General features: G+C 40.8%; 1 protein-coding gene across 2 annotated transcripts; it reads right to left on the bottom strand.

Annotated features, from left to right (window-relative positions):
• Nucleotides 1-7,315: 7,315 nt before the first annotated feature.
• SPATA13 (spermatogenesis associated 13) lies at nt 7,316-24,347 on the bottom strand (the record flags this gene model as incomplete). Of its 2 annotated transcripts, XM_080612636.1 has the most annotated exons (10): nt 7,316-7,497; nt 8,729-8,803; nt 12,962-13,334; nt 13,875-14,004; nt 16,440-16,672; nt 17,305-17,484; nt 20,139-20,324; nt 21,189-21,368; nt 21,761-21,897; nt 24,293-24,347. In XM_080612636.1, the coding sequence occupies 10 exons, from the start codon at nt 24,345-24,347 to the stop codon at nt 7,316-7,318; spliced, it is 1,731 nt and encodes a 576-aa protein (XP_080468762.1). The 2 variants fall into 2 exon arrangements, with proteins under 2 accessions (XP_080468762.1, XP_080468763.1); XM_080612637.1 differs by lacking the exon at nt 20,139-20,324.
• Between the last annotated feature and the right edge of the window lie 561 nt (nt 24,348-24,908).

Here is a 24,908-nt window from a genome sequence, read left to right as displayed (position 1 = left end):
TCCTATTTATTCCAATATTAAGCTGAAGTGCGCTGTACTTTGGCTTTTGTCACTGTTACGTGAAAGAATATTGTTTAAGTGGATTAGTCAGGCTTTGATTTGCCTGTTCCATTATACATATACATTACACAAATGTTAGCTTGGCTGGTTTGTAGGATGGAAGGCATGTCTTTTATTATTACTGTGCTGCAAAAACATGTAATAAATTTTAGGTATCAAGCAATTTACAACAGAATTACTGACAAAAAGACTTTAGAAATTAAAAATAACAATGCTGTGAACATATCATTGCAAATGTTAGGTGATTATGAAAAAGAAGTAACCAAGTTGAATTAAATGAACTGAATGCCAAAGAAAGCTTTTCATGTGCAATTAGCAGGCTCCCCATCTAGCCATTCAAGCATCAGTCAAAGCTATTGTGCTACTAAGTTATCTACTATTGGTAACTAAATTTGAAGAAGCCATAAATTGATACTTAACAATGTCTTCTTGAAACTACTGCAACTTCTGCTGTCTAAAGACTGCTGAAGTGGAGCAACTGAGTGTATCAACTCCTTAAATGATGCTTGTGAACAGTGAAGGATAAAACCAATAGTAACGGGAGTTAATGTGTTACAGAAAGTGGCCTCAATTCACCCCTGTTGGTACAAGTGACTGAAAACTGTCTGAAGGGGTTCCCACGCTGCAAAGATATGACGTGTGTGGTCAAGTATCAAATGTGAGGATGCGTTGCTGCACCGCTCAGCAATGAATTGTGTTTACTAAGGTCTTCACCACCACCCTGTGGTAGTAAGGAAATACTGCAAGCGTTATAGTGCCCTATTTTGTATCTGGGACATTGCCTCTACCGTGCTCTGAGGAAGAGGAAGGACAATGTGCAGCAATTAGCTGCTCTACTTGAATGAACTTCTGTAGCCAAATTAGCCTCGCTGCTGTGCTAATTGAGAAGAAGAAATGAAAGCCATGATGGGAGAGCTGGTGGCTCTGGGGGGATAGCACTGGGGGCCTCTGGGGACATGGCATGCGCAGCAGCAGTCCTGGGGTGGCAGGGTCCTCACACTGGCCCAGAAGAGGCTGTGAATTTTACAGTGACAACAGTCACAGTCTGTCTGTCCCAATCCTGAGGTGGAATGACATAGTTCATTAGTTACATCTACCCTGATGTACTCTGCAATTAGTCTGGTTTGATGCTTTCTTAGCAGAGAACCAAGAAAACTGTTGTAAGAATGTCCTTAAAGGCAAACATTAATATCAGGTGCTTTCTTGTGTGCCTTGTATCATCACAGAATAATGCCTTAGAGATAGTTTCATAGTAGCAAAAGTTCACTATTTGCTCTTAAAAAAACATTGCATCTGAATGGCAGAAGATACAGGGATTTTTAGGTTGACTGCTGTGCTAATTGCCTTTGTTACGAGCTGAATATGGTGGTAATGCCCATGAGATAGATGGTTATTTAAAGAAGATATACCCAACCTTATTAACAGAGCACCTTCTAGATACCTTTTCAGTCCTTCATGAGTCGCTATCTCAAAGTCTGGGTATGCTTATAGTTAAAGGCCAAGGTTAACTGTACTTAGCCAATATGACTACTGACAGTTCACTTCAGTGCATGTACTGGGCCATCTGCCTTCTTATTTCCAATGTGCAAGAAGCAAGGAGGAATTTGGTGTGTACCTTGTTCTGCCAGCAAAGTCCCTCAGGAGCACATCGCGATCCTCCTTTTCCCTGAAGCAGTTTTCAGCTTTCCAAAAATCAAACAGTCGATAAATCCTACATCATCTTGTGTTTCTCACCTGAGCAAAACTGAGCCCTGGAAGGGCAGTGGCAGTCCTTGCTCTGCTAACCTCTGCCCTCTCAGATTTGCCCTTCTGCATTTGGCTGACACCAGACCCCAGGGGTGTGGACAGCTTTCAGCCTTCACCTGTTTGGAGTGGTTTGTCTGTCACTGCTGGTGGCCCACCCTGAATGTTTAAAACATTAAAATTCCTTGGGTAAAACTTTGCCAGGTATCATCACCCCATTGTCCCCTGTCCCATCCCCTCTGCCCCACAGCAAGATGCACAACAGAAATGCAAGATGTAACATAAACAGAGGGAGAGTGCAATGGGTGTGGATCACTTGTCTGGTGCAACCTGCTGTAGGTGCCAGCAGAGACGTTGTCTGGGGGTGCCATATGGAGTCTATAAAGGGGGTTTAAATACATACATGTATATATATATAAACACACATACACACACAAGTCTTTCTTTTTTTGAAACCAGAGCCTAAATACCTAATAGTTTCAGCCCTCAGTACTCACCTGGAAACCAGAAGTCAGTTCTGACTGCAGTGAACTGAACCTAACACAGACCTAAGATTAAAAATCCCCCATATGCTGATGGTTTATACAGTTTTGACATATTCTCACGATTACATGTTCTCTAGCTAGTTAGAACAAGTGAATTTTGAAAAACATTTAGAAACACACTAAATGTTTGCATGCTTCCCTTACATGATGTGCAGTTTTCAGGATTCAGCCTGACTACAAAAGCATAAAGTAAAATGAGCTCACCATGGCCAGATGAATTGCAGGTTCCTTAGAAAGCCTATTGAGCACAATGTCCTGCACAAGTGTTTGCTCAAAGTATGTTTTTCAGTCATCCAACCTACCTAAGTGCTTGACTGTGCCTTTCACTTTGATCTGGGAGCACCCAGCACACATCCCGCTGCAGCAGCAGCACTCAGGAGGCCTGGGAAACTCTCAGCTTTGAGGCAAACCAAGAAACAGAGATAAGAGCTTGGACAGCGGAAGGAGGAGGAGAGAACTGGTAAACCCAACTATTCTACCAGCATTTGATCTCGCCAAAGCATTTTTGATGAGAAGATTTCAGCAAAGTGTGTCTCCATGAAACAGTTTTTGACACAGCCTTGAGCAGGAACGACACACGTGTGCCTTTCAGATGTTGTCCCTTGCTCTGTCAGAATAGTGAGAAAGGAATAACTTCCCGGAATCAGAGCAGTAAGCTGAATCTCCAGCAGTGTTGCCCATTGGTCTAACAAGCAGGCAGGTAAGCCTCTTCACACACAGTTATAGAACGTATCTTTTGGGTGAACGCTTTCAAAAGGTTTTGCTTTTGTTTCAAAGAAAATGAGCATTTATCCTTCCCCACCTGAACTACAGTACTTGTCACCGTGCTCCATCAGCAGGAGCTTTATTAATACAGAAGCTGCATTTGCATTTACTTTCAAGGGATGCTGTGGGAGCTGTCTGACAGGACAAGGTAAAGCAGAGTGATCTTGGATGCACACGGCTGGGCAATAACAAGGATGGCTTTTGTCTGAACAATGATTCAACCCCAGAATCAGGTTTAGTAGTTGTTAAAATGAACTTGTGCTGGGAAGTACTGTAGCTGTTACTGGAAAACTAACTGGTTTTTTGCTTTAAAATAATAAATACAACAGTTGATACATTTTTGCATCACAGGGAATATTTTGTAGACAATAGAAAAACTCCACAACCATTTTAAAACTGGACAATAAAGTTTTATAAGACACAGCTGAGGAATTTCAGCCTTGTACATTATTTAATTCAAACATGTACAACAAGAGAAAAATAATGGGAATGTAAGTTTGTACTTATTTCCAGAAAATAGATTCATTTGACAAATTCCAAGAGTAAATAAACCTTGTAATGCAATTACTTCTAAACAAATGTACATCAAACTACTGGAGTCCTACACATTGTACTTCAGCTGTCAACAGCCAATTCATCTGCTCTGTAGCCAGGACAATTCACTTACAACATGCGTAACAGCACACAGATGGTAAGATGCACAAAGCAATGTATGCAAGATAAAATGTTACAAAACACTTGTCAAAAATAAAATATATGTGAATGTCATCCCTAGTATTTACAACAAACAATTTTAAATTAGAGGTCATTCAGAAGGCATCTCCTGCATACAAATGACAGAAGTATAGAAAAGAAAGCAGAAAGGCAGTCAAAGAAAGGTACTGTGTTAGCTATGGATGAGGACCTTTGGCTCCAAAACTCTGTTATAATTATTTTCAAAAGACAACTAAACTGTGGAACATTTCAGTAGTCTTTGAACTCCATTATTACACTGACCACTAAAACTCAATGTGAAATTTAGCATGGCAAGAGCCACTTGTAAAACAATCTTATTATTTTATACATCAAATGCTCTGAGTTAGGTGCAATTATGGTTTGGCATTTTCCTAACTCAGTGGGAACACATTTGAGGACAATTACATTTTACTGCATCTTATGCACAAAGTCTGAGGTTATCTGCTCAGCAGGCCGTCAGGAAGGCTCTGGCCGTGCTTTGTCTAAATGAGGCACAAATATGCTTAGTAGTTGCCCTAGAACTCTTTATGGTAACTTAAAGCATGCAAAAGAGCGAGCAAAAGAGCAGAAGTTGCTGTCATACCTTTCTGATCATATATAAGTTTTGTCATTAGAAGGAGAATCAGGACAAGAGCTGCCAGAATACGAACTTTTACATTTTAGTCGTTGCAGCTCTTTTTCCCGCAGACTCTAAAGTGAGACTGAACCCCAAGTAAATGTTTGTCTTAATTGTTGGATAATGTAATTGTGTTTTTTCCTGTAACTATAATTTGTTTAAAAGATTATGCTGTGGTCTGAATTCAGTCTGTCTTGTTATATTTTATCTTAATCTGTTGCAAGGTCAGATTGCAAAGACAGATACAGAGTATTATAAAACCACCATGCCTTTACGTGGGGCACTATATGTAAAACTTTCCTGAGTAATCTGCACCATGAAACATTTGCTTTTTATATTTCTGACGTTTGATTCTTGATAAAGAAACTGCTGCATCCAAAACCATATGCAAACATTTCTGTTCATTTTTCGGGCTAAGGCACCAGCACTAGTACGTGGGAAGAGCCTCAGTGGGCACTGACGTGTCAGAAGATACATCCCAATACCTCCTTTTTTCTCCAGCACTCCACAGACCCACAGCGTGGAAGGAAGTAGGTTTTAGCAAGGACACATGTAAGTAAGTGTGGATCTCCTAACATCTTCATGTCCGGCTAGGAAAGTTTCTGGGTGAGCACTGCAATCCAACTTCAGACACTTATTTTTTGCATCTAGAAAAAGTCTTTTGAAGTGTGGTTATGAAAAACATAATCTCCACTTCCACAATACATGCATCACTTTGGTTTGCAGGCCTGAATGTGGTAAACAGCCACAAAAATGGCTATGCAAGAAACACAAAAGGGTCACTCATTTAAGGGAAAGGGCATGCATCCATGCCTGCATTTGGAGTCTGCTCCGTATGTTTAAATTGAACTTTTCGAATTATCTTAAAAAAACAAAATGTCTGAACAGAAATAGCTTGTTCTTAACTGTTTCAGGTCATCTTTCATCGCTATGGGAAAGCACAAGCAAGGAAGTTCATTATGCAGTGAACAATCCGGCTGAGCAATCCAGACTTTGCATTATTGCTGACCTATGTACACAAGGCATTTGAAATGTACAGTTGTCAAAAGATGTATTTTAAAATCAAAACCACAAACCTAGGCTTTGCAGAAGTTGCCACAAAGTTATTAAATCACAAAATCTAACGACTAGTGGGCTTCACAACACTGACAATAAAAAAAGAAATAGAGGTAACAATAGTAGTAGGAACAAATACATGTTTAAAATAAGGCCTTTTTACATTGCTGTTAAGATGCCTGGCCTCTAGCCCCTTGTTTGTTCTTCATATATTACAGATTCATGACAAAGCTGATTGTGTCCATTGTCAAAGAATACCCTTGGATCTATCCTTATCATCACATAATGCCCTTAATCAGCAGCATAGGATAAAGCATTGTAAAGCATTCATAGCAAATCAGTTCTGAAACATACAAAGCCTTTCTTTCCTTCCATATCAGCAGCAGTCTTGTCATTCTTAATGAGAGCTATCAAAGCAGAAATGAGCAGTGCTGCAAATACCAAGATCCTGTTTCTTCCTGGTGGCTTTTTAGACGTTCTTCTCCCAAATCAACTTCCTGTCATAGGCAAATCATAGCCATGCAAATCATGTATTGCATATGTTGGCCAGAGCTGACCTTAATCAACCTTAGTCAGGTTCTCCCCTTCCAATAGAGACTCTGAGACAAAAATCTGTGTCTGGTCCACAGAGTTTCTCTGTCTCCTCCAGTAAGGATTTCTCTTTCTTTGTGAAGAGAATTGGTCAAAACCCATTGCCAACTGACTGTGTATAAACAGCATGAATCCAGACTGCTTCAATATATTTACATTACTACTTATCCACTTTCTAAGTCAAGCTATACGAATATAAAGTGTGAGAACCATGTAACATAGCCAGCAGTCAGCACATACTGTCTCAAGTCTTGACTTTGTACATTCACATTATCTTTGTTAGAAAATAAAAAAATACTTTTTACACAGAGAAATAAGTGTGTTGGAAATATAAAGAAGCATCTCCCAGGCAAAGAAGTGCACAAAAAGTGATATAAAAGCTCCATTCTGAAGAGCTTACATGCATGTAGTATATTGCTGTGACTGAAATTAATCATTCTGAGATGCCCTGGGCTCCTCTTGTTTCCACTTCTGTGCAATAAATGCACATATCTTTATAGTTCATTTCACAATCTGTTCAATAAATGCACATATTCTTATAGTTCATTTCACACTCTGTTCATGTTTCTATATGACAGAATAAAATTTCCCTGTTCCAATCTGGAATATGGTAAGGCCTTGTGGGATGTTCTCCTGCCATCTGGCAATTTAATAGAAAAAGACAGCAAAGATTAGGGTGCACTGAATTCTGCAACAGTTGGTTAATTGCATGGGATGTCTCCACCTGATTTTAATAGGTAATCTCACCTCAGTGCTCCAAAAGAAAGGAGAAAACTCTCCTAAGATTCCTCGTTTATACATCACTAAGGAAAAATTCCTCCCTGTCCTAAACTTGGCCATCAATACAAGGTTAAGAAAAATGAAATGTTACAAAGACCTGAATGATTCCATTGCTACTTCAACATAACTAAGAAACAAAGGTCAAATGCTGCTGCTTCAGAGTGACAGCAAGTTGTCTCTGTCAGAAGGGAGACTGCTCTTCATCAGCAATGCTGGCACTTGGCAACATTGACTTCAGAGCTATCTTAAGAAACTTCATTCTTCTTCTAGCCAAAGGCTGCATTTCTGGCTCAAGGGAGGTCAAGGTTTTGCTCCATAATATGTGGAGATTCACTGAGCTCAAATAAGCTCCACCATGTCTCCAAGGTCCTTCTCTGGAGTAAGTCTCCCACCATGCTGATGTCCTTTCCACATCCTTGGCCTCTCACTTTTTAAAGGGGGTGAGTTTGTTGAAGGTATGCCAGAAGAGGGACGGCTTCCGCTTGGGTTCCGCCAGGGCAAAAACCTGCTGTTGCGGGATGCTGGTAGGCACAGTGATGTGACGCTGATGAATAGGATGCAGGCTTTGGTGTGGAGGAGGCACAGGACAGCCATTATAGCTTACACCTGCAAAAGGAACAGTTTCAGAAAGCATGAGACAGCTAGCAGAGCTTCCAATACTGGGAAAATTGCACAGGACCATGGGACAAATTCAGTGGTCAATAAAGCCAGTATAAATTTTGCCGTGATCTTGAATGGAAGCACTAGTAATGGTTAACTTTTTCTGATGTTAGACTTTTTAACTGCTGCATTGATTGGCTGAAGAAGAGAATAACACCACTAAAAATAACATTACAGAACTACCAAAAATAAGCTGCATCTTCACGTAGCTTGGCTGTATTGTTTATACAAGTAAATTCTGTTTTTTTAAAAGGAATAACTTAACACAGTAGATACTTGTATTTCAGTCAACTATCAGAATACGGGTGGGTAAAATATTGCTACCAAAAATATTGTTATTTATTCCATTTTGAGAATGTTTTTCCATGGCAATATTCTCAGACTTTGACCTTTGTACATTCTGAACAGAATCTCCTGATCATGATTTTCAGCCACTTCCTGAAAATATAGTCAGGTTTGATAGGTATCTAGTGATTGATAAAGAGAAAATTCTTTAATAATATTACTGCCAGGGAGCAGAGGACCGCTTAACATCAACTCCATCACTCTTAAATTCAGGCTTAATCTGGTCCAAATTCCTCAATTTATTTTCTCAACACACTAAAGATTTACCCATATTTGACTTTAAGATGGAAAAGGACAAAATCACAACATATTTCTTTCTGAGAGAGAAAAGAAATAAAAAAGCTGTTTCCAAAGTAACACATTTCTAGTTCATCCTAGTCTAGGAGACAAGGAAACCCTTTTGAGTGTGTTATCACAAATACAGCAACGCGTGGAGTGCAGAAGAAATTTCTAACAAAGCACACAATTGCCAAAGAAGAACAAGCTGTTTGAGTAAAAGCAAAGGAAGGAATAAGTAACCCCCATTTCTTATTTAATTTCTGCATCTGCTTTCTTACATGCTTCAATAAACTGCTTTCGTTACCTCTTGAGTTCTTCTCTAGTAAAGAGAATACCGACTTGCCTGTCTGAGGAATACCTAGTAGACAGTTTACACAGGCATTGGAATTTGATATTAAAATACAGCTTAATGGAAATTATTTAATAACAATGTAATTCCATATAAACCATGAACATTTTTTAAAAGATTGAAGAACTCTACCATAGCCAGGCTGAGCTATTTCCTAACATGAAGAAAACTGAGTAAGTATGTAAATGAACTCTGAAAACCCACCTTTAATCTTTCCATGTCTTGACTTACGGGCGTTCTGCATAGCTTGTACCTTCTGGTTTTCTGAGATTTCCATTCCTATGTCAGAGTGTAAATTAAGGCACTGGTATAAAAAGGCTATATCTAATACTTGATTAATTTAAAACAAATAAGTAAACTATATTTTAAATAATTTTTACTAAATCTCAATAGTAATATACATGAAATTTTTAGAAGTACGTCATATAAATTTAGTTTTTTCACTGGGGTAACAATAAGAACATTCATGTGGCTGCTAATTACTGGGAAAAGCTGCTTTCTAGTTCCTGCAAATGGCAATCACTAGGGAACTCACCACATTAAAAAGTTCTTTTTATAGCCAAGTCCAGATAACAAGAGATTTAAAAATGAAAGTGTAAATTAACACTTCTACAAGGCACCAAGTAGTAGATCACAAATGCAGAATCTGTTTCTTTTTTCACCCACTCCGAGCTAACTTGGGGTAACAAATTGAAGTCACTGGTATTATAGTAGTACAAATGTGGGCATCTTTGCCTCCACCCAGAGGAGAAAGCATCACATAATCTTACAGACACCAAAGCAGGTTGTGATGTGGTTGTGGCTGCATCAGACTGGAGCTGGATGTCTCACTCTGGTTTCTCATGTACTTGTTTGCATACTTGTATATCTTACATGATGCTATAGTATGTGGCCAACCCTATGCTATCATGTGATAGGTGTATGACTAATCTGTGCTGAGTACAGGGATGCCAGACATCTGCTATGAAAAGTGACACCAGTGACTGGTGCCATCTGAGCCCGTGTACAGGCACTCCAGTTTCCCTGTGTACAAGACAGCTGAGACACATGGATATGTTACGTTTGCACAAAGAGACAACAGGGTGCACACACTGTCATTCATTTCATTCAAATGCACATAAAGAGCACAGCAGTTGTGATTCAAAGTCAGAAGCATCTGGTTTGGTTCTGTTTTCCATCTTCCCATACTTCCCTACACTTTTAAAATTCCTCTACTTTTTCTAGCTTCAACTTATGACTAAGTTATTACGAATCAGCCTATTAACTAACAATAAAACAGCAGTGAGCCACAATTTCGGGCTAGCAGAAGTTTATTTTATCCTGGAGGGTTTTTTTCCCTTTATAGAAACATGGAAACATTTGAAAAAAAGAAAGCAATTTCATCAAAAGAGATCAGACCGCTTTCTTAGGGTTACTATTAGTGGTTTGGAGAAGGATTTTCTGGCTGTGGCCTTCTCTTCCCATATATTCATAAAGCTAAGAAAAGCTAGATATGGTTTGGGAGACAGTGACTAGCACCAAAGTGTCTTTGGAAATAGAAGTAAAATGCCATTTGCAGTTCTGAATTGGAAGAGTATGCATTTGTTCTCTGAGTGGTTAGATCAGAGGCTTTGTGTGAAGACCAACAAGATAGCTTACAAAATCAACGATAAATTTAAACCTGAGGTTGAGAATACTGGCGCCTTTCCACTGGTTTTGGCTAAAGGAAATGTTCAATTATGTAGAGGAAAGAAAAAGAAGAAATTTTAGAAAAGAAGCAGTCTTCTAAGCAATGAAGAAAACAAGCCACTGTGACTCACAAGACCAGATGGACATCAGCTATTACAACTCAGCTTTCTTTCCTCTGAAGCGTGATACATGTCCCAAAACAGGTACATCAGAAGAATGAGTTGCGACATTTGAAAAGAAAATTTCCAGAAGGCTGGACATTACATGGGCAAAAAAGACTGCGCGTGCCTATGTGACATTATGAAAAATACAGTTTCTCTTTATACTGAATTTTCTTCAATTGCACAGTGCCAGAGGAGCAGCAAGCACAATGGACCCTCCCTTGCAATCCTCACGCTCAGCACGATAGGAATCTGTGACCCAGCCCTAAGGGTTAGTGCCATTATTACAAATCTCATTGTTAACCAGTGCCACTGCCACTGCTGTTGAATGAGTACCCTTTTGAATATCGTATGTTAAACAGGGGAAGTTCAGGTTAGATGTAAGGAAGAAGTTCTTTACTGTAAGGGTGGTGAGGCACTGGAATGGGTTGCCCAAGGAAGTTGTCAATGCTCCATCCCTGGCGGTGTTCAAGGCTGGGTTGGACAGAGCCTTGGGCGACATGGCTTAGTGTGTGGTGTTCACGGCAGGGGTGTGGGAGCTAGGTGATCTTAAGGTCCTTTCCAACCCTATCTATTCTATGATTCTATGTTGGTTTTCATGAGGTCCTGCTAGAATAAATAATGACATTTAGGGCTACAGCTGCTACTGCTTTGCAGTTTCCTCATGCTTGAGGATTTCTGCTGCAGTGTCACTTAGGAGGAATGGTAACACTCCACTGCCTGCAAAAGACAGACCTGCTGCTGCCCAAGGCAAGCCCTAGTGTGAGCCTCAGAAGCATCCTGACATACAGCATTTAGCCCACTCAACACACTCTTCTGGTGCTCCATAAAGCACCCACTGCAGGAGAGGTGTAGATACAGATTTGAAGAGCTCAGGAATGCTCCTCAGAAAGGATTGGAACCTAAAATGCTCACATTTTATCTTCTTTTGCTCAGTCCTGCTCACAGAAGCGCAGGAGCTGTGACTTATTCCATATCGTCCTTCCACATGACTGTAATACTCTTCTCATACGCTGGAATGGAGGCTTTCAGTAACTTTGTTGTAAGAGGGATTGTTGGGATGCTCATCATCAGAGCGTCTGCACTGCTTTATTACTTGCTGATCACCTTCACTCTTTTGCAATATCCACTTTGGTTTACAGTTCTGTTTAGGTGAATTAGGAAAGGCAGCCACGAGCCATCCCCATGAGCAAAAGGTGACAGAACAAACTCCACATAGAGCAACTTGTGAAAGCCATCAGTGATGTGCCCAACAGGATCATAATGTCACACCATGATGTTCAGCACAGAAGAGCTGGGTTTGGAAAACTTTCATGAAAGTTTAGCTGTGGCTGCTTCATTTTGCTCTAGACTGGAGATAATTTGGTTTAATTGCAACAGTTGGTGCCATGGAGAAGAGTTAAAACTGATTTTAGAGTATGAATTGGTAAACTTGAAAGTATTTTCTTCAGCTTACAGGCTATCTACAACACATGGAGGAGGTCTTATTTTGTTGTATTTAAAACAGTACCAAACGAAAAAGCCACTAAGATCAAAAGGTTTAAATTTGTAATCCACGGGTTATTTTTGTCTTTCTCTTCTTCTGACCAGGTGTTTTCAGTGAACATGCAATATGAGATTTGGCATCTTGTTTATATTTTAATAATTTTTGAGTTACATCATCCACTACACTCCACTTCCAGTTCTAACCTGCTGTCATCCACAGCCTAAGCCTGAAGAGTGTTATAAAAAGGGTTAGCTCTCCTGCAATCAACACACAGATGCATTAACATTTTTCTTACTTCTTTAGGAATATTAGAGAGAGAATTAGTTCCCTTATTAGCATTGCTTTCTTCTTTGTATGTGTTTTGCCAATGAAATTTTGCTGGAGCTAGTGTCACTGATCTTAAAGGAAGCATGAAAATATGACACACGCTCCCTCACCAGCCCCTTCTGGCCTCCCCTCTCAAAAAAAAAGACCACCAAAAAAATCCAATCCTAAATATATATTCACATGGAAGACACTGTCTTTAGTGTCCCACAGGCACCGTCTAGAGCTGATCCTAGGAATTTCTACCTTTGCTCCTTCTCACTGAAAGTTAGGCTTCATTTCTCTATAAACTGCCCAGTGGCGCTATTGTTGGGTTTGTAACTAATGATACCATGCAACTACACAGATCTCCTGGATACAGGAGGTGCGATTTTATAACATGGACAGTATAAATCTACAATTATTGCTGCGTGGCTTTATAACAAAGTGTCCTTTATAAACAGATGTTTTGGGCTAATGATTCATACAAAAGTGCCAGGATTTTGGATGGATTTTTATTATTGATTGGTCTTGGTGAATTGCATCTTGTCATATCTCATATCTCATTCTGCTCCCTAATGCACCAGAATGACACTGTGATACGGATGTCATAGCTAACTGCTCTGGGTCTCCGGCCCACAATGGCACATCAAACACACCTGAAGAGGCTTCACTTACACAGCTAAAGGTCATGTTGGTTAAGAAAGAGACACCAGTTCCAGAAGGCAGAGTACACATCTGCACAATGCATGAAGTGTAAAAGCAAGAACATTCCCCTTTGGTTTTACCACCTTTTAGAGAGGAAATCCTTCCACTCACCCATTTCCTTGTCTTCCTGAACCCTTCTCCTTTCATTCTTGCAGGCCTCCATCCATTTCTTTTTATCCTCCTGTTTTTTCGCACAGAACAAATGGATTTCTTCTGTTGCTCTGTTTATTATCTTAAAAGCATTCTTGACATTAACGTTAAAGTCTTTGTCTCTGCCATCTTCAGTGTCCACAATTTCCATCTCGTCCATGTCAATACGATCCTTATAATACAAGATGTCCCTTCTCAGTAAGTCCTTCTTACAGAACACAAGCTGATGGTCAAAAAGGAAGAAAGTCCTCTGCTGGCTTTTGCCTTGCTTTGATATTTTGGTCAGTTCTCCCGAGTGGATCAGTTCTGAGCTTCTGGCTAACACATCTGGTCCCTGAGAAGATATATATGCATGAAGTAAATAGTACATTAAGATCTTACTGTGTGCCTAACCGGTCTTATCTTATAATCAGGTCTTAAGTTCATTAATTTTTCTTGCATTTTTATTAGTAGATTTGAAAATGTCATAGGATGTAGTTAATCTCATGCAGGCAAACTCAATGAATGTGGTTCTGCTCTACTGTTTTTCTGCATCAATCAGGAGGAAACTCATGGCAGTCAGTAAAGCAGGTTCAAGTTCTGACAGAACCACCAAAAATCCAAAGGAGATTCAATAGGTCTAGCACTTCTAAAAAATCTGTTTTGTCATCTCAGTCCAGTGTCATCTCAAAGACAAGTGTCTATGTTAATACAAGCTGGCCTTCCTGATTTATAAACAGGTAATCAGTAGCAGAACCAGTGCAAATGAAGCAACTGGACTTTTAACTGAGCAGTGACCATAAACAACCTACTATGCAGAAAAATATATCCTGCAGAGGACATGAAGTACTGTACACAGTACCTTTGCTCAGGAAAGGGACAGGCTGACACTTACCTCCCAGCCTACGATAGAGACCTGCCAACATGCAATCTTGTCTATGCTTTCTAGTCTGCGTTTTCGCTCATTGATCAGGCACGCTACATTCTTCATAGCCTCATATGCAGCTTTTATGTTGTTATAATCACTGTGAAATGTAAGCACGTTTCAAAGATCACTTATGCAATGGATATGATGCAATCACAAAATGTGACACGGTGCTTGAATTATTAGCCCACATTGCCCATGTATACCTCTAACTCAGAGTACTTAAAGAAGAGAAACGTGATTTTCAGCTACCCTGAACCTCACATCGTGGTATATACAATTCTGTGCTGCTGTATTGCTAAGCAAATTATTAAACTTGTGGCAGGAAGCAGAGGAGGTAGATTAATGATTCAATACTGTCTCTACTGAAAACAGTGATAGAACTCCCACTGATCTCAGTGATATCCACATTTCACTAAAGGAATTTTTTTTTAAGCATGATTTTAGTGGGATTTTATTGGGAAGGGCATTCCTTTAATTGTGTTTAACAACAGTATTTTCTCCTTCATGTTCCCACTGGGTCAATGAATACAAATGAAGAATGCTATATGAGCAAATAAAATACTGAAAGCAACCTCAAATGGGGTGAGTGAGGGACTCAAGGACATGGGCACCAGAGAGAGGAATTAAAGGAGACAATGCTCACAAAATGACCTGTTTTCATGGAACAAGTGCATGAGAGCCAAGACAGCCACCTTCCCCTTCCTGTTCCAGTTCAAATGCAAGCCTCCTGTCCTTTCATTGCTCTGCTCCCCTCGCTTATGAATCTCCCCAGGTTTTCGTTCCCCCATGAATAGCCTCCATCACTCCTTTACCTTCCTCAAATGGAGTCTCTGAGATGAGAGAAGGAAAGAGACATATATATCTTGCCTTAGAGTCTCAGCAAAGCAGCTGCCTTCCCTCCTTTATCAGAATGCCTTTTGCAGAAAAGGAAGCCAGAAGTAGAAAACAGCATGAGCCAGAAATAATCCTGCAAAGAGGTTGGCCTCACTGTCCTTTTTATCTGTTTCTGTCTCAGTTCCTATTTCCATCAGCTGCTGCTGATGGATGAGCTTCTCTTTTACATCTGTGTATTACTGTCCTCTATTTATATCCATAGAAACTCTTTTCTGCCACACTGTATACAAAAAGTGAGATTAACAATAACAGGATCCTACTAACATCAGGGAGGTGGCCCACAGGGTGACTGCATGATATCCACACTGCTACTCTTGCCCTTCCTTATCTCAGTTCCTTCTTTCTCTGTTGGCGAATACGTTATTCCACACTTGCTGCATAACCCATGGCCTTCATGGCAGGCTGCGCACACTGGATCTTCCAACTTCTTATGAAAACAAACCAAAAAGCTGCCAAAAAAACCCAGTTGGCTGGAGCTTTATCAAGGCTCCATGTGGGTGTAGGTCTGCCTATTTGTGAGCATCTCTGTACACCAGGTGCCTGTCTGCTTGCAGGCATCTCTGGATGCTGTGCCACAGATGAGGAAAACAGGTACTATGGGTGGAAGGTGGCAAGGCCTTGCTGTCACTTCATCTGTAGGTTTAATAGCTCACAGGATAATGTATCTAGATCAGTAGTAGTGAAAGAAATACCCATGTTAGTAATTGTTATTGCAGGACTTCCCGGGTAGCCACTGAATTGAATGGGGACATTTCACACCTGAACATCAGTATTTCACATCCCCTTCAATGCAATACTTCACATTTTCCAATACATTTTTCAATACAATACTTCACATTTTGCCCCTGACAAAAAAAGACCAACCTGGTCTCCAAGGGGAGTTTTTTCAAGGTTAAAGAAGTGCAGACTTTGGCCAAGGAAGCATTGCCTCAGGCTGCACTTGGACTTTGAGCACAAGGATCACAATGGAACAATTTTCTTGCAGTGTACAAGGTAAAAAGGCAGACATTTAAAGATAAAATCTTAATTTAGTCAAATATTTAATCAGGCCAGGGATATACTAGGGAGGGTAATAATCTGCAACTTCAATTCTTATCTACCCCAGCTGGAACTCTAATATCTGGATGTTATTGCAAATGAAGGCAATGTTTGTTACTAATAATTTCCTAAAATATTACCTCCAAGCTTGCTTAGATTGTGTTTGTTTTTTTTCTAAGGCCTTCTTTACCTTTTCTTGTGTCCACAATATTTATGCAGCCTCCTCCTTTCTTCTGTGGGTTTCCTTCTCCTTCATTTCTTTGACACATTGGTGCTTTTTCTTCCACTCTGATTTACACATCCCTCTCTGAATACTATTTTAGCACCTTCTTCTTTTCCTTTTCCCTCTTTCACTTATTCCTCATTTTGTCCTGAATCCTGCCAGTTCCCTGTGCTGCATTTCCAGGTACTGTTTTTGTTAATATTTGTGATGGTCTCAAGATGCCCGTTTTAGTACTAAGCTCATGTCTGTAGCAGTCAATGGGAGCTTTGTCCCTGATCTCAAAATCTTCTGTATTGTGTCACCCAGAAGGCTTGAGTAATTAGGTGTTATTACCGTTATACAAATCTTATAATATTTACTTGTATTCATTCTCTCACCTGTGCTCCTGTGTGGTGTATTTGAGCAATTCTGCAAGCTGCAGGGGGTATTTGCATATTTTCTGAACAGGCGTGAGAAGAAAACCGTCAATGGCAATGTCAATCATCTGCTGAAGCAAGCGACAAGCCTCAAAGAAGTGACGGTATTTGCCTTGTTTCATTAGGTTGGAAAGTTCAATGCAGGCACTGGGATGATTGTTACAGTACTCCGAATAAATTGCAAAGCCTTCTTGCTATTAAAAAAAAAAAAATAAACATCAAAGCTTTAACTAAAGTATTTGTCTATAAAGGGGAAAGATATTTTTGTAACATCGATTATATCTGATTAATTAACCCATTCCTTATATTGTTCCCAGGCTGATCAACCTTTGAACTAGGCAGAAATCTACTTTGTAACTGTCAAAACTATGTATCTTCTTTGTCAGAACACAGAAATAGATGCCCCCATTGACTGAGGATAACCAAACCCACTTTAAGTACTTTGGGGAAGACAGCTATAGGCTTAGCAAGTGCCTATCGTGAACTCACAGCCTCTTTCCCCACCACCTTCTTTCCTTATTTTCTTTAGGAAGTTTTTGCATGCCCCGTGTAAGATCACTGCAAATAGTACAGCTCATCTGTGATCATTACAGTTTTGATAAGGAAACAGAATTGTACACAAAGTTACATGCTTGCTAAAGATAAGGAGAAATCTAAAACATTTAAATAATTCTTTAATTGCAAATTATTTTACATTCTAAAATAATACACACAATTTCATATTTGATAAGCACTTGTTACTAAGATCCCTTCCTAACATGGTAACTTAGCATTTTCTTATCATATTTTGCTAATTTCATAAATAAAATTGACTTTTGCAACTTACATGTTGAAGAAAACATGACCCTATTCTGCTTAGATGAGGTTCCTCTTTGTTGTACTGTTTCTCAAGATCCTTCAGAAACTTCCTTTGGAACTTGTAAATATCTTCAATATTTCCAAAAATGGTGCTTAGCTGAGCTGTGGTGAACATTCCTGTATGTTTGCGACACTGACGAATATAACCCTGCAAATGAAATTAAAAACACTCTTCAGTTTGAAGATACGAAAACAGGTTCTACCCTGAACAAGCCCATTTGAGCTGGCAAAACCCCTGTGATCAACATGCAGGTGAGTGGTTTCCCAGCCCTAAACACACACACACAGCCATGCAATTTCCCATCTGCATCTGAAATGCTTACACATTGACTCTTGCAGTCCAGCTTCTGTCCCACAGTGCCATAAATGAATCAGAGAACCAGAAACCTGCAGAGTGTGTAACGCCCATTTGCATCTCCTTGTTATGACCACCTGCCAAGCTGAAGGCAAGCCCGGTGTAAGGCTCCATGCATGCTCCTACTTCAGCTGCTGTGCTTTTTGGTAGCAATTTCTCTTGTGCCATAACAATTCTTCTCTATGCAGGTGAGAACAAACCCTAAAATAGTTCATTAAAAGACGGTTTCTACCAGGGTTAAAGTACTAGTTCCTTAACCACTAGTTAAGTAGGGCACAGTCTAAGTTTTGCCAGAGAAACAAAATGAAGAACATACTATGAGGCATTCAGAATGCTGCTGTTTGGTAAAATCTGCGTGGTACTGGCAGGAGGCAATTGGCAAGAGGTACTGGCAAGACTGCACATAAAAATGCAGCTGATTTTGTAGCTCTTTTTCCTTTACTTGTAAGAACATCTCAGGGGTCCAGTTCACCTGGTTTGTATGCAGTGTTAAGTAGATACACAACTGAGTCCTCTGCCATCAGTAATGGACATTAGATCACATTGGCATTTGCATAACTAAGAAACAAATATAGATCAGAGGCCTCTCAGGACTTAAATATTCAGCAGCAGCTGCCACACACAGCCAGCACATCCTTAGGTACCTGTTCCACAAAGCTTAGCCTGGCAAGGAGAATACAGTGCAGCGGCTGAATATCATAGACCAGTTTGTGCTGGAAGGGACCTTAAAGATTATATAGCTCCAACCCCCTGCCATGGGCAGGGACACCTTTCTCTAGACCAGGAATATCCAGGATTAGCTGCTTTGCTCATACTTTCATATCAGCTATGGCGCCAGGGTGCAGATGAGTGTGAAGGGTAACTGGTGTAATGCGGGTTATCTGACAGGGTCCTATGTTTGGTGGCTTTCAGGGAGGTTTCCCCAGAATCGCTTTGGGAGCAGACAGCTGTAAAAAGCCTTGCAATTGCTCCGGTGAGGTTTACCAGGAAACAACCCTGAATACTGCTGGCACTGTTACGAATATTCCTGTCTCCCCCACAGCCATCTGCTCTGAGACGTGTGCAGTGGCTACGTTGCAAGCCAGCTACTACATTTACTACTGTTAGGAGGATAACTCCAACAAGGAAACCTAATCCCTGTGCAGCTCTTGTAATGTGGACTGCAGACACTTACTGTATGTAATATACTTTTCTGGGTATGCTCCAGCTAAATGACCCTGACTACACCAGCCATAGTGACTCATTGTAGTGAAGTTTGCAAATTTGGATTACCATCTGTAGTAGCTTTTCTAGCTTAGTCTTACTTATTTTCAGCTTTATGTCCTACTTACATCACCTTACAGATTCACTCTGAGGAAAGCAGACCATCTCTACTCCAGCTGTTGAACATGGAGCATCACTTTCCTACTTGGAAAATGCGTGTTTTCTCTCTTGGACTAAACTCAGAGGCATGCCAGATTTTAAAAAAGAGGTATGGAATGTGTGTATTAGAAAAAGATAATTAATAATATCAGTATAAGAATTAATAGGTCAGTAAAATATGAAAAGTCATGTCCTAGAACTCATGCTGTCAATGAACCATGTCAAAGAAATATGGCAGCAACACAGCTGCATGTAAAAATTTCTCCCTGATCTTTCAGGTACACAGTCAAGCTCACTAGCTTAGGTAAACAGCAGATCTAAATGACAAAACCTGTATTTAATATTTTAAAATTAGCCCATTGGCAACCAATTTTTGTCTTTTTGTTTTCCCTTTTTTCTTTCTTCAAAATACGTGAAAAAAGCCTGATCTAACACCAAAACAAAACCAAAACCCACTGCTGTCTTGTTGGTTTTGTTGTCTGTGAAAGAATCTAACAGTGAGTGATGGACTAAAGGATGACTACAGGTCAAATGCAGAGAGACTTCACAAACTAAGGGTACAAAGAATATTTTGGTAGGTTGCTTAGCACCCTTCCAGATGCTAACCACAAATATAAGTCAAATACAGGTCAAATACATCACAGTCCACACAAGAAGAGGCAAACTTCAGTGAAAAGTATCAAGTAGCTTTTTGTCCAAGTGTGGGCCTCCAACAAAAAGTTACTTTCAAAAAGTTGAACTGTAATTGATTTTATTAAAGTTACTGAAAATTTTCTACCTAAACCAAGTGGCAAAAAGTTCTAAATAAACTCGACTTCCTTCTCTCATTATTCTGGAAATAGTGGTCAGGCAAGCAAAGCACTTTTTCCATGCCAAAAGTGGAATGTTTGGGGTTTTTTAAAGGAAGCGGTGCCTTTTGGCAGTCAGCAAGGAGGAAATCTGTAAGAGGGCACAAGAAGGGTCTGACTGACAGCCTCAGAAGAGCAACTGGGAATATTCTCATATAAGAAACCACTCCGGTTCTCAACTTATGTGGAATGTTTTATTCACACTAGGGCAGAATGCCCTTAGGTAAAACCATGTACCTCACAGATGTCCTTGAGATGCTTGATATAGACTCGTTCTGTGTTCATAATTTCCTGTATAACATTGGTTCTCATCTGATCCTTGTTTTCAGCTGCTTTCTGGCGATGCTTGCTAGTATCTGCATCTTGTTCTTCATCCTGGATACTACTACCATTTTCTGGCACTTCTTCCTGATTAACTCGCAGCTGTGGCCAAAACAAACAAAGCGAACTACAGTAAAGCAGCAAACTTTTACAAAAGGTGATAAAACAGTTACAAGCTTCTTACAGTCAAGAGAGGACCTGCTTTGGAAATGTGTTGCCTGCTATTTTTCAGACTTGACCTTATTTCTGACCCTTATTCATAGTTTATGTGTTATTTTAGCCAAGCCAGCATGCGAGTAAAAATTACAAAAGTAGGCAACTCAAACACTCTTAACTAGTCTCTCTCTGCCCCAATTCCCCACCTACATGGTATGGATAACAGCACCTCCTTTTTCGACTTTGTCTGATTGCCCATGTTGGCTGGAGAGCAAGGAAAAGCAAAGGCAGGAAACATCTCTTGTGCTTTATGTAGAACTTTATCCAGCGTGGCTCAAGCTTCATTACAGGCTCTCAAAAAGTATTTTACATTAATCTCTAAAACATGGTTCAATTTTATGAAACTCAAGAGTTACACTGTCATTAATCTGGCTGAGTTCTAACTGGGGAGTTCAGACCGTGAACCAGATTCCTACACAATGTTGTGATAATAAATTAAGCCCTATTTTACCAAGAAATCCCTGCAGCATAGCTTTCGCCACTCGCATGTGAAAGATGATGTGCCCTTTCTTGTATAGACTGATTGCTCCCGGTTGAGCTTCCTGCTGCCCTCATTTCTGCTTGAGAAATCCCTTTGGTTACAAAAGGACCACACAAAGGAAGAAGCCAGATTAAAAGGTGTGAAAGGAGCTAAGGAATCTTGGGGTGTGATTCTCTATGGCTTTTTTCCTTGTGAAGTCATTAGAAGTTACACCACTGATGTTCAGATACAAAGATGCAGAGAATCACTTGTGTAAGACAATTACTCACCCTGACAAAGCTCGCTGGAAACCAGGCTTCCTTATCCTCATTTCTTCCCCACCACCAGTCTTTGTTGGAAGCTTCTAGAACTCTAATGACATCTCCAGCTTTGAAGCCCAGCTCTTGATCATCCATAGTCACATGGTCCCAGAGAGCTTCTGCATAGACAATGCTGCCATCGCTTATCAGCTGAGATGGGAAGAAAATAAGGTTGTGAAGGACAAGTGATAAACAACTGTTTGTGAACTACTAAAAGATGAAACCACTTCCATAGAGTGCCCATGGTTACTCCTGCTACAGGATAAAACTAAATTTCTGGATTTTCAGAAATCCAGGCATATATTTATTAGGGGGAACAATTAAGAGTCCTAATCCAGAGCAGGTACATAGGCTAACAAGTTACGCTCCCAGTGAAGTACTAGTCACTGTGCTCCTCCCCTGGCAGAGATGGGACACCATGGCTGCTGCATTCTTCGCTACACTGGCTATTGCCATTCCAGTTTTTATTAATATGAAACATCAGATCTTTGGAAAACACCCCCAGCCCCATCATTACAGCAATGCAAAGCCCAGGATGTTACCTCATTAATTGCTAGCTGTTCCCCTCCGGGCTGCAGGTACCTGGGAGTGGCTTGGCAGAGCTCCTCATAACTGTAATCTTCCTCACTGCCATTGTCATCCACTAAGGCTGAAGATTCAGTCCCACCATCTGCAGCAACTAAAACAAAGATGCAACAGCTGTTTGCTCCATCATTTTTATGATTCCTCCAAAAAAACAATGCAGGAGGAATCGCTGAGAGGTTGCTTTTGTTGTCATAATATAACAATAACAGCACAAGCAAAGGACAACAGAGCTCTCAGGAAAAACACTTTTCCACCACTGAATACTTTTCACTCTTCTTTGGAATTTTCTCTGATGAAACTTAGAAATTCATCTTTTTGTGTGCAAAAACCAGAACTACAACCATTATTTGTTAATTTTTTTACCCAGAGGAAATCTCAAATGACATGAATCAGCTGAGAGGTCTCAATGCCATTTCTCATGTGGCATATGAGAGAGCTCCAGTGGGCAGGCAGAGGGGGCTACTGTCAGTCTCAGGCTGGGTTCTGTCACATCATCACATCCCTGCAAGAACCCAAAATCTCTATGCTCCTCTAAGCTGGCTGCCACCACCTCTCTCACATGCTGGGGGAGGCTCTGGCAGCACCAAGGTATCTGCAGGGTATCCCCAGCGGAACAAAGAGCCTGGACTGCCTGAGAAAACACTTGTTCTAATTGCCTCAAATCACAAAGACAGTCTTGGTTCGACAGTGGTGCATCTTCTGACCAAAGAGGCAGCTTTGTAAGGAAACAGAGGCCAGAACTAAGATGGGCTTCATCTTATTATACAGCCACATAAACCAAGAGAAATGTCATGTGACTGTCACTATGCACGTGTAAATCTGCAGTTACTATATAAAACTGTAAAACCCGTTTGGGGTACATCACTGGGTGGTAGATCCTTTTGGTGACCATCTCTGTTCTGGCAGATGAAGAGGACTGGGGTTTGACCTCAGGACCAAGTAATACTGACTGACTCATGCCCACACTGCTCAGTGCTAGGCTCTTTCAGAGTAGGTTTGCCTTTCAAAGCCAGCTGTAATGTCAAACAGAGCAGGGGATGAGCTGGTAACCAAGAAGTGTTCATGACCAGTGGTCCAATGCTTGAGTGCACCCTCTGGCCCTTGTTCATTTATCCCTAAGGATTTATTTCTAAGGCAGTCTCAAGCAGTGAATAACTAGAAGGGCTGAAAATCATACTATGCTCAAAAAACAGATTAAAAAAGTAATAATAATAATAATAATAATAATATCAGAGTGGGCTGGTAGCACTGAGCTCCTTTTCTAATTGTTAGCGTGTCCCAGGTAGGTTGCCACATAGCCTGCAGAGCATCTTTCTTGCTACACAGTGCGCGGTAAGGGGCCTTTAAGTGGAGTTATCAAATCTGTCACCCGCACCTAGCAGCAAGGCTGAGCAGCAGTGCCCTGATCTGCCTCTTCTCTGCCCTGCTTCAAGACTGAGTACCACCTGCCTGCTGAGCTCTGGGCTTCGGGTGGGTGAGTCAGAGAGATGTCTCCTGGCTTTACTCCACACACCTACATAATGAACAGGCACACCACTGCCTATCCATTATTTACCTTACAGGGAGAAACACCTTAACCCCCTCCTTACGGGCACTTATACCATCATTACCATCTTTGGTCATTCGGGTATTAATCCATAAGAGACATCAAAACTGATTACTGCACAGATTCAAGTAAAAGACTTGTAAGATTTTTCTTTCCTTTAAAAGTGGAAAAATACAGCATAGCCTCAATGTAACAGAACATATCTATTTGACTGTTCTGTTCTACTCCCTAGCATTTTAAATATAAACTCATACTAATGGTATAATCTGCCTAACAAGAAAGGATGCAGGATCTCTATTTAAAAAATAAGATTTTTTTTTCCCTACAGACTTGTAAATGTGAGTGCTGACAAACTTTTAAAATACATCTTCTGAAACTGCTTTATAAAAAAAAAACAACCTGCAAATAAATAATTCATTACATCAATTTTCAGCCTATAAAGCAACACCAAAAAATTAATCCCAGTGATCATTTATACATCTCTGCTGTACTATCAGTACTGCCTGATGGTTTGTTCCAGTAACAAGAGCACACCAAAATAACCTAATTCACTTGGCTCCAGGTGAAAAATGAGTGCAATCCAGGGACTGATAACTGTTCATTATTCTGTACCAAACCAACAAGCTTACACTGTCTTCATAGTTAGACTCCAGTAAAAATCAGTCGCTTGCATTTTGCATCTAGTCCTCTATTGTTTACAGTCAGAAATATCAGAGGTAGGGGTGGGCTTTCTGATCACACCAACAGGATGCAAAAACTTAACAGCCTGGGACTGATTCTGATCTCCCAGCGGCTTTGTCACCACCGTAAGGCTGCAGGCTCCTGCGGGTGACACGGCACAAGCACGATCAGAATCAGGCCCCCTGCCCGCCACAGTTTGCCAGTTCATTCTAAAAACACTGAAAAATCAGCACGCGAGAGAGCATGTTATCCTCATACGTACCCATCTGAAGGCTCTCCAGACTCCAAAACCGGGCCATTCCCCCCCGCGCTACCATGCTGCAGTCAGGCTGAACCCCAGGCAAGGGTCTGACCTCTAACAGGTGATGCTGGGTCCTGGAGGGCTGGCGGAGGATGACAAAAGGCTCGCAGCTACCCGCAGCGGGCAGGCACAGTGCGGTGCGGCGGACCTGCCTGCGCGGCCGAGCCCAGCCGGGAACTGCCAGCGGCGCGCTCGGGCTGGCCGCGAGCACTCTGAAATCATGGGGTGCCCGTAGGGAGGAAGTTCCAGAAAAGAAACAAAAACCTGGTTGCTGGGCCCCGGCGCTGTGCCTGCAGCCGCCTCTGCCGCTCCCAGAGAGCCCCAGCGTCTCGAATGCAGCCAGCCAAGGAGTGCATTTGTTTTTCATTACAGCAGCTTAATGTGATTTCAATCTATATTCAAATGACTGCAATTCAAAGGGAAGGACTATTTGGATGGGAGCTGGGAGTTCCTTGTGTTACAACACTGTTAGGAGTATCGGTCTCTCTGTGTTATGTTATACCGGTTAAAATTCCAGCAGAAGTAAACAATGAAGGTACTTTTTGCGTAGTTATTAAAACTTCTCTTGCTTCACAGG

The sequence above is a fragment of the Psittacula echo genome (assembly GCF_963264785.1).
Source record: "Psittacula echo genome assembly, chromosome: 3".
NCBI classification, from domain to species: domain Eukaryota; kingdom Metazoa; phylum Chordata; class Aves; order Psittaciformes; family Psittacidae; genus Psittacula; species Psittacula echo.
The sequence above is the reverse complement of the archived record's forward strand: the minus strand, read 5'-3'. Positions and strand labels throughout refer to the sequence as shown.